The 10,224-nt window shown below is 36.0% G+C and overlaps 1 protein-coding gene across 1 annotated transcript; it reads right to left on the bottom strand.

The window, feature by feature from the left end:
• Positions 1-259: 259 nt before the first annotated feature.
• On the bottom strand, positions 260-5,949 carry tmed1a (transmembrane p24 trafficking protein 1a). Its single transcript, XM_073837879.1, has 4 exons — positions 5,615-5,949; positions 4,590-4,687; positions 1,151-1,337; positions 260-858 (listed from the first exon to the last, which is right to left on the bottom strand). Exons 1-4 carry the CDS (start codon positions 5,813-5,815, stop codon positions 640-642), a joined length of 705 nt encoding a protein of 234 aa, XP_073693980.1. The 5' UTR covers positions 5,816-5,949; the 3' UTR covers positions 260-639.
• Positions 5,950-10,224: the final 4,275 nt, after the last annotated feature.

The following is a 10,224-nucleotide window of genomic DNA, read 5'->3' on the forward strand; positions in this document are numbered from 1 at the left end:
GAAACACTAAACTACAGATTAACCAGTAGAAACAAGGAGATTAATTAACATTGTTATAAAACAATCTGATTCTGATTTCCACAGTACATAATAACTCAATTCATTTCAGTCAGCATTGACTTGAAAGGCAACATCAATAACCCAGATGAGTTTTAAATTCATTTTGTATTTGCGCTTGCTACGCCACATACGACCAAGCTGTGTTTGTTCTAAATGAGATGCTAATGTGCTGTATAATAAAACCATTCGAAGCAAAACACTCCGTTGGATTTTTATTTTACTGCCATATAAATCCATAAGAAATGTTAATCGCAATGTTACTTATTTCAAAAGTCTCATAAATTATTTCAACCACAGTGTTTTAAAAGTCAAGTACAAAATTACATCCAAATGTTACAGTACTTCAAGTAGATTTAGTGTTTAGCACTGTTAGCGCTCTAAAGAATTAAAACTGAGAAATGGTGTATGGTCAAGCTTCAAGATTTCAGATTCACTGACACTTCAATACTGACATAAATTAAAGGGGTGATTTTGGGACCTGAGAGTTTCCGCATGTCTTCATTTCCAGAATCCATTAGTTTGTCTTTTTTGTTTACAGTGCATAAAGTGTTACAGCATCATCCCTCCAGTTCATCTTTGCTATGTGCAAACTCTGTGTTTGTCATTGAACAATCTGCGTAATGTGTAGACCTGGGTGAGGGCCACGCTGACCATGACCAGCAGACTGACGCTGGACCAGAAGGAAACCCGCCACAGGTTATCCTCCAGCAGGTAACGGTCACGAGCCTCAAACGCACGCAATGTTGTCTGTAGCTGACGGCTTCGCTCCAGGTTCTTGTGCACGCCGTCCATTGTGTCCTGTGCAGTGAGAGCAAACATTAGTGAAGCTATAGCTTCTGAAAAAGCATTTTAAAACATTGCATTTTAGTTGCAGATGATCAGTGCCAAAACTAGAACTCATTTTCTTAATTGTATTCAGCCATTTAAAAAATATTTTGGAAAAAGCAGGAAAATACCAGCCTGGCAAGTTTTCTTTAACCTTTATACAGCCTTTTAGGGTAATTGTAAAAACATCCACCTTCAGGTTGTAATACACTTTTTTTTGGTGTGGAGGCATGCAAATGTGTGAAGAGATACGTGACTTGTGTACCCTGATATCCTCCAGTTTGTACTCCAATGAGTCCTCTGGTTCAGCCAGAGCAGCCCAATCTTCATCATCCTCATCCTCCTCCTCCGGTCCATCCACAATCACCTCCACGTACACCATCTTCTCTGAAATACGGCTAAAGCTGTTGTCAAAGCAAATCCTGTAGTCGCCCTCCTCAGTGGAGTCCACCCTGACAGCAAACCCCCAACACATAAAAGCAAGTTTACTATAATGCACATGTCATGACTTCAAACATATTGTGAAATATTAGACTAAAAAAATCCATACAATAGAAGTCAAAGGTCATTAAAACTGTTTGGTAACCACTATTTAAAAATATCTTTTGTGTTTATAGTCAAATCTATGGAAGCTAATTTCCGACACTGAATAAAAACAGTAATTGCAAATGTATTACAATTCTGACTATTTTTTTTCTCGCAATTGTATTTTCTCAGTATTGCATGTTTTTATCTTGCAACTATGAGTTGACATCTCAAATCAACTTTTTTCATATTGCAATTTCGACCAATTTTTTACTTAGATAAAACTATAAAACTGTCTGAAAGTCAAAATTGCATGGAAAAAACACATGAGACTGTAAAATCTAAATTCCAAGAAAAAAAGTCAAAAGTGCAAAATGTAAGCTCAGAATTCAGAGGAAAAAAAGTCAAAATTGCAAGATTGTAAAATTAGAATTCTGAAAAAAGTCAAAATTGCAAGTCATAAAACTCAGAATTAAGAGGGAAAAAAAATCACAATTGCGAGATTGTAAAACCAGAATTCTGAGAAAAACAGTAAAAACTTAAAAATTGTAAAATCAGAATTTCAAGAAAAGTCAAAAATGCAAGATCGAAAAATCTGAATTCTGAAAAAAGTGACATAAAACTCAGAATTCCGAGGGAAAAAAAATCTAAATTGCAAAATTGTAAAACTAGAATTCTGAGAAAAACAGTAAAAATTGAAAAATCAGAATTCCAAGAGAAAAGTCAAAAATGCAAGACTGTAAAATAAGAATTCAAAAAAAAAAAAAAAATTAAACTGCAAGACATAAAACTCAGAATTCAGAGGAGGGGAAAATCTAAATTGTGAGATTGTAAAACCAGAATTCTGAGAAAAACAGTAAAAATTTAAAAATTGTAAAATCAGAATTCCAAGAGAAAAGTAAAAAATGCAAGATCGTAAAATTAGAATTCTGAAAAAAGTCAAAACTGCAAGACATAAAACTCAGAATTCAGAGGGAAAAAAGTCAAAATTGCAAGATTGTAAAACCAGAATTCTGAGAAAAACTGTAAAAATATAAAAATTGTAAAATCAGAATTTCAAGAAAAGTCAAAAAATGCAAGATTGAAAAATCAGAATTCTGAAAAAAAAGTAAAAATTGCAAGACATAAAACTCAGAATTCAGAGGGAAAAAAAGTAAAAATTGCGAGATTATAAAACCAGAATTCTGAGAAAAACAGTAAAAATTGAAAAAATGTAAAATCAGAATTCCAAGATTAAAGTAAAAAATGCAAGACTGTAAACTCAAAATTCTGAATGCAAGTTTATAACTCCCATTTCTGAGGTAAAAGTCAGAATTGTGATATAATAAATCGCAATTAAACTGTTTACATATTTATTCTATGATGGAAATAGAGCTGCAAAACGATAAGGTGCAATTAATGGATTCAAAATAAAAGTTTATGTTTGCATACTATGTGTGTGTACTGTGTATTTTTATTATCTATACATAAATACACACACATATATGTAAATTAGGGGTGGGCATAGTTTAATTTTTTAAATCTAGATTAATCTAGATTAAAATGCCTGAATTGAATTCTGCTGAAGGCATTCAGAATATGTGTGCTACCCAAATAATGACTAAAAGTAAGTCTTCGAGAACGGGCCAGGTGGCGCATTAGATCAGGCGCTCATCTCCTGTTTCCAAAATGCATCACAAACTGCTTGACAATTGCATTTACACCATAATTACCTATACAAACTTGTGTAACCAAGTACTTCTGCGCAAAAGGCTGTACGACGTGCGCGTTGCCGTTAAATACACAGACGCGCACGGGCATGGATTTCTGCGTGCATAGTCTTCCATTAAACTGCGTTGCTTTTAGAAGAGTCAATTCAGTTGTTGCATATAGTTTAATGTCTTTATTTCGGGATTATCAAAGTAAATTATGACTCAAACTTGAGATTTTACTGGGGCACATGCCCCAGTAAAAAGGGTCTAGCAACACACGCACCTGCCCTGAAGCGGCTTCATAACTGCATCAATGTTTGCACGTCGCTCTAAAATATCAAGGTGAAAGTCATCATATCTTGCGTAGTTTAGACCCAGCTCCCAACCCAACTTTGAGAATAGATTTACGGCGATTTTTTTTTTTTATCGCCCGATAATAGTCTCACGTTAACGCAGTACGTTAACGCCGATAACGGCCCACCACTAATGTAAATATTTTAAAAATATATATTTGTACGTAGTGTATGTATTCATATGTAAACACTTGAATATAATTTATATTATATATAAATATAAATATTTTACATATAAATAATTTTTCCTTAATACATTCATATATGTGACCACAAAACCAGTCATAAGGTTAAATTTTACAAAACTGAGATTTATATATCACATGAAAGCTCAATAAATAAGCTTTCTATTGATGTATGTTTTGTTAGGATAGGACAATATTTGACTGAGATACATCTATTTGAAAATCAGGAATCTGAGGGTGCAAAAAAATATAAATACTGAGAAAATCACCTTTAAAGTTGTCCAAATTAGGTTCTTAACAATGCATTTTACAAATTAAAAATTGCATTTTGATATATTTACAGTAGGAATTTTACAAAAAAATCTTCATGGAACATGATCTTTACTTAATTTCCTAATGATTTTTGGCATAAAAGAAAAATCTAAAATTTTGACCCATGATATGTATTTTTGGCTATTGTTACAAATATACCCCAGCGACTTAAGACTGGTTTTGTGGTCCAGGGTCACATATGTGTGTATTTTTATATTCATAATACATATCCACAGTGCACACATATATGCAAACATAAAGTTTTATTTTGAATCGATTAATCGCAACAAATCATTTTGCAGCTCTAGATGGAAATACGATTACATACAAACTGGTTTGGAATGACAACAGTGTAAATAATAACAGAACTTACGTTTTTGAGTCAACTAACCCTTATATAGTAGGCCTTCAAATGCATTAGTTTTCAATTGACTACCTAGTTACACAACGGATTATGTAAACAGGCAACTGTTTTCTGTAAATTCAGTTGTGGTGACTGTCAGCCCTGCAGACAGCATGCAGTTTTGCAGCACAGGACATGCAAATACTGTGGGTTATGACAGTCCGAAACTAACTGGAGTACATATGAGTAAATGTGTGAAGGTTGAGCTTTGTGCACTAAAGGATGTGAAGCTTACGTGTGTATGCCATCTGATTTTCTGAAGTCGGAGACCAGTCTGTATCCACGCGGGGAGATCAGAGTGAAGCCGACATCAAGCCCTGAGCCAGCAATGACCTGCAGATACACAGATGGGTTAATGCATGATGATTGATCAATTAAATGGCGTTCACAACTCATATATTGTCACATCAACATTTCTTGTCAAGCTAAAGACTTTAACCCCTGACATTACTATGACTCTCTCTCTGTCGTTTTTTTTTTTTATTCAAATTATAGGCCTCCTATCTTCGCACGAGTGATAAAGCAGCCCATTGAGGAGTCAGTGTTCTGTTACTAGAGATAAAGTGTGGCAAACAGTAACCATGCAGCACACAGAGACGCCGTGATCCTTCCAGCAGATGGAATGAGCTTTGGGCTCGGTCAGCTGTCCCGCAGCTGTGCCTGTTTTTAACGTAAAGCGGGATGGCTCCACAAACACGCCCCAGACATGCGGCACAGTGAATCTTCTGAGGAAGGTCACAAGATAGGTCTGGACTAGAATAACTCAAAGCAGTAGCTTCTGTGAGTGATATCAGTAAACAGGACTCAATGAGGATTGCTCAAGTCCTTAGTATGCAATTGACTTTGAGGTCAATAATATTGAACGTCCCACCAGAGCTGTAGAAAACAACCACAACCATGAAGCCAAATCACACACAGACTGTTCTTGTTAGATTTGTATGTGATAACAGGAGATGACTTCATAATTACAGTCATTAACATAAATGCACTTTGACCAAAACATGCACCTTTGAATGGAAATGTCCTGCTACTTCCTGGTCTAGCAAAACTGCAATGTAATGCAGACTAAGAAGGTAACTAATAAATGATATTTATAGCCTATAAAACACTATAATAAACCAAGTTACACACAAAAGTTGCTTCTACTTCTCAAATTTGCTGACTATAAACTATAGTGAGGCCTCTCGAATCATTTCAAATAGGTTCTCGTTTTAAATCATTTAAATTCTATAATTAAAATATACAACAGTTTTTATTGACCTGGTACTCCACTTCCATGCTGCCGTTCTTTGTGGCTGTTTGGAAGAAGCACTCGGTTGCTCCAGCAGGTAAAAGGAAAGTGAACTCGGTGTCCTTATTCTGTCCGAATGCGTGTCCCAAATCCAGACTGAGCGTCTGGAAGAGCAACAAACTCACTATGAGACGCGTCTCCTTAAACAGTTCCATTACTTCACTCTTCATAAACAAACTAGAGACGCTGTTTCAAACAGCCCAGCTGCACTACAAGCGACGCGACCAGGCTAAGAAGCTATCATTGCCTTCTACTACACTGCAAGAGCATTGTTGGGACTCATGTGAACTTTCAGTGACAAACAGTCGCGCTTGAAGATTGATAGCTTCGCCAATAATGGACGCGTTGTAGCTTTACCGCGTCGCGTAAAACGCGCTGACAGCCTCGTTGATTTGTCCACTGGGCTCTGACGTCAAGATTCAACGCGTTGCGTCGCAGTGTAGGAAACATGCATATGTTATCATGATTTTTTTTTTTTAAGGATCAGTGTTTTTTGTCTGTTTGTATGATACTCTGTAGAATCTGCTAAATATCTGGCCAAACCTTGTGAGGGAGCTCAAATGTCGTAGTCTTTTATTACATTTTGGTTGTAAATTATAGGGGCTAAGATGTCAAGTTGTCATTTAAGTAATCAAGTGCTGTTCTGTACGTTTTGGCAATATTATAATTATGAAAAATTATAATTACGAGATAAATAACCATGTTAAATCCAATTAAGATCCGAAGTGTTTTCACGATGTGTGTAGGCGACACTAAATGTAAACAATGCAACTGAAGTGAACAAAACTCGCAAATTTTGCTGATTATTGCTGCTGAAAATGGTCAGTTGTGATATGTTTTGGGCTGTACTAATCGGTTGGACCGTGAAAAACATATGCCCCCGGTTTCACAGACATGGCTTAAGCCTAGTCCTAGACTAAAATGTAAGCCCGAGCTGTTTCAACGGAAAGAAACTTGCACTGATTGACCTAAAAATATATCAGTATCTTTGTTTTGCCTTGAGATGCACAACAGTAATGTTTTTTTTTATGGCACATTTATAAAAATGACTTAAATGTCTTAACTGAACTATGGCTTAATCCTGGTTTAGGCTAAGCTCTGTCTATGAAACCAGGCCATGAAGTCCTAAAGACTGCCTAAAGTTAAAATAATAATTAATATTAATAATAATCGTTACATTTATATAGCGCTTTTCTAGACACTCAAAGCGCTTTACAGTGTCAGGGGTATCTCCTCATCCACCACCAGTAAAACAAATCAGGGAGAAGAGTGCAAAAAAATGTCTAAGGAACAAAAGGCACTGGTTGGCTTAACTGAACCAGGATTTCCAGGGCAAGAATCTTGACAACATTCATGTTTGTTCTTTCCCATCATTTCCAGTCAGGTAGGTCAAATAGCCTAATATCTTAATACTGCTCATGCATATCTTTACCACCTATTAACTTAAGTTTGTCAAAATATTGTGCCCTTTCCTGCTTACTAAGTCCTTCTCTATATGATTTAGCAGCTTCCACGCCTTTTTACATAGTTTAGATAGCATAAATTAGCAGAACAACGTATTCAGTAGTAAATTAACCATGCAAATCATGCTGTTGTTTACATCCGAGTATCTCCAATATGGCTGCGCATCCGGGTAACTGGCCAAACCGTGACGTATGTGCAAACCCTCTATAGAACCAGTGTTCTGTCAATTGCAATATTGTTTCAATTCTTCTTTAGTTTCTTCTATCATAATCAACACACCCCTATAACTGATTTTGATAATAATTATAAAAATTATGACATTTAGGCTATGCATTTGCTGGAATTACTATAGGGATAGTACACTCAACAATGAAAATGTTGTTATCATTTACAGCCCAAATTGTAATTTTTCTGAAGAGACAGTCACTTCTTATGATGACCAGAGGTCAATGGACCCTTTTTGACTGCAAGTCTAGCAAGGCCTCGACACACCAAACTGATGGCTGGCCAAAGTCAGCCGTCATTTAGAGTATGTCAACTAAGTTTTTATGGCATGTTCTACACCATAAAAACGGGGCAGGTTGCAGGTTCGAGTCTCAGGTCCGGCAGGGATTGTCAGAGTGGGGGGTGAATGTACAGCACCCTCTCAACCTTCAATACCAACTGCTCCCCGTGCGCCGCAGCGATAGCAATATGGCTGCCCATTGCTCCAGGTGTGTGTTCACGGTCGGTGTGTGTGTGTTCACTACTGTGTGTGTGCACTTGGATGGGTTAAATGCAGAGAACAAATTCCGTGTATGGGTCACCATACTTGGCCACACGTCACGTCCTTTCCTTCCATCAGCAGTTAACCTCAACAATGACTTTTTGGCCATTTCAGCATGTTTAAATCGGTGTTGGCCAATGTCATTAAGCACAGCATTCAACACGGTCAAGAGCTGGAGGATGGATGGCTAAAATTCATAGACTTCAGCATTGGTCTATCTATAGCTGTTTTTCATGTTCATGGAGTTAGTTTGTGGAATAAGTATACGTAAACTCTGTTTACACACCTTTTTAAAAATGGTGGATACCAGTGTTTCATATGGCATGCATTCGGCCAATCACGTTTATCTATCATGTTCAACCAATTAACTGCGGTGCGAACATGCCAAAAAATATATATTTAGGAAATAAATAACCGTCTTAGTCATGTTTTGGGCTGTACTAATCTGTCAGACCAGGAAAAACATTTGGAGTACTATAGACTGCCAAGTTATAACAAATCAAGGAAAAGAGTGCAAAAAACTGTCAGAGGAACAAAAGGTGTTTGTGGTTGGCCAAACTAAACCAGGATTTCCAGGGCAAGAATCTTGACAACATTCATGTTTGTTTTTAGCATTTCTGATTAGGAAAGATGGAATATTAGGCTAATATCTTAACCTATTTAATGCAACTGGTCACAATTGTGACCGTAAAAAAAAGGTTTTTATTTTATTTTATTTTATTTTAATTTTTAAGGCACTTCCTACAAATCTGGAAAAAATAAAGGGTCTCAATTAAATATGTGCAGTTTCACATGGTTAGTGCAAACTGTCACATGACCAGAGCAGTTGATTTCCTATTTGCACCATGAGATGATGGCTGCATCAAAGCTCCAAAACATAAGGCTAGTAAAGTATGCTAACATGAAGATATGACAAAGATTTTTGGTACACCTTATCTCTAAGTTGTGTAGTATTAATATATAAATTCATATATATTCAGTTTTGTTGAAAGTGGTCATAGGATGAGTTAACATGTTGACAGTCACAATTGTGACCAGTGGGATAATAGTGAACTTAGGTTTACAATATAAATCCAATGCAGTTGTTAGTGAAGATTGCACTAAAATGTTGCAATGACAAAAGTTACAAATTAGTTACAATATTGATGTTGCAATACTGGCACTAATATAACAGTTTGATTATATATGTTACAATAAAGTAACAATTTTGAAATATGTAGATGATTTTTTTTTTTTTTTGTCTTTTATCTCAGTATTCCTATCAATGTTGTGTAAGGCTTTTTATGCATAATAGTAACCATAGAATGTGATCAAACAGTTTAAAATATCTGGGCTAAGATATATATCCATTTTTATCACTGCAGAAATATGTTAATTCATATATAGTGACTGACTATAAAACAATTTTTCAGACATTCTCCCCCCCAAAAAAAATTAAATAACAAATGATTATTTCAAAGGCAACTAATGACACATGATTCTGATTTTTTTAAGTCTGGGAAAATTTTGGGATTTAACGGGTTAATTACATATTTCCACCATAAGTTTAGGGACTATTAAAAAAGCCTCTAAAGCAAGCAAACAATGTAGTCAAGTGTGCAGACATATAATGAATTTTTCCCTTGAGCATTACAATATGCAAATATTTAATGATATAGACATTTGGAATGAACAAACTGGAAACCATTTAAAATGGTAAGGAAGTGATATTTGTTTATGGTTTGTTTACCTGCAGTCCTAGTTCCGCTTTCCCTCTTTGAATGACAAATACAGAATACTGCCACCTGCTGGTATGGAGAGTAATTTCCTCTCACGCAGGTGCACAAAGTACATGCTAGTTGACTTTTGAACCTAGTCTTGGTGCATTCAAGTGCACGTTTTTGGCCTAAATACAGGTGACAACTACAGGAGTCAGCTTTCATTGCCACTAGTTTCCACTTTGATGTCAGTTTTGTGTCACAAACTAGGCATGAAGTCAAAAGTGCATAATGACTGAATGAGTATGGCTCTCTCTCGCTCTCTCTCAGTCTGCTTGCATTTTTATTTTTGTCAGCTCAAATATACTTGTGGTTACTGGTCTAAATATAAAGAACATGTTCCTCTCTTGCACTCGTGCACACTGCTATGAAAAAGAAAACAAAAAGAGTACATCAGCCTGCATAGACAATCACTAGGGGTGAGCGGGGCACAACCTAACGCGGGGTTAATTGTAACACACGTGGTTTAAATATTTCCACACATGCTAGCATAACCAAATTTACGGTATTTACTAGTTGCCATAGCAACACTATGCAGAGAAAAAAGAGCGCCAAAATTCAAAAGCCGTTTGAAGATATTGTTAAATATTTA

This window comes from Garra rufa, chromosome 1, assembly GCF_049309525.1.
Source record: "Garra rufa chromosome 1, GarRuf1.0, whole genome shotgun sequence".
NCBI lineage: Eukaryota > Metazoa > Chordata > Actinopteri > Cypriniformes > Cyprinidae > Garra > Garra rufa.

Coding starts and splice junctions, on each gene's coding strand:
- tmed1a (XM_073837879.1), bottom strand. CDS start 5,815: ATGAAGAGTGAAGTAATGGAACTGTTTAAGGAGACGCGTCTCATAGTG. Junction 4,688..5,614: donor GCATGGAAGTGGAGTACCAG/GTCAATAAAAAC, acceptor GTGTATCTGCAG/GTCATTGCTGGCTCAGGGCT. Junction 859..1,150: donor ACAAACTGGAGGATATCAGG/GTACACAAGTCA, acceptor CTCACTGCACAG/GACACAATGGACGGCGTGCA.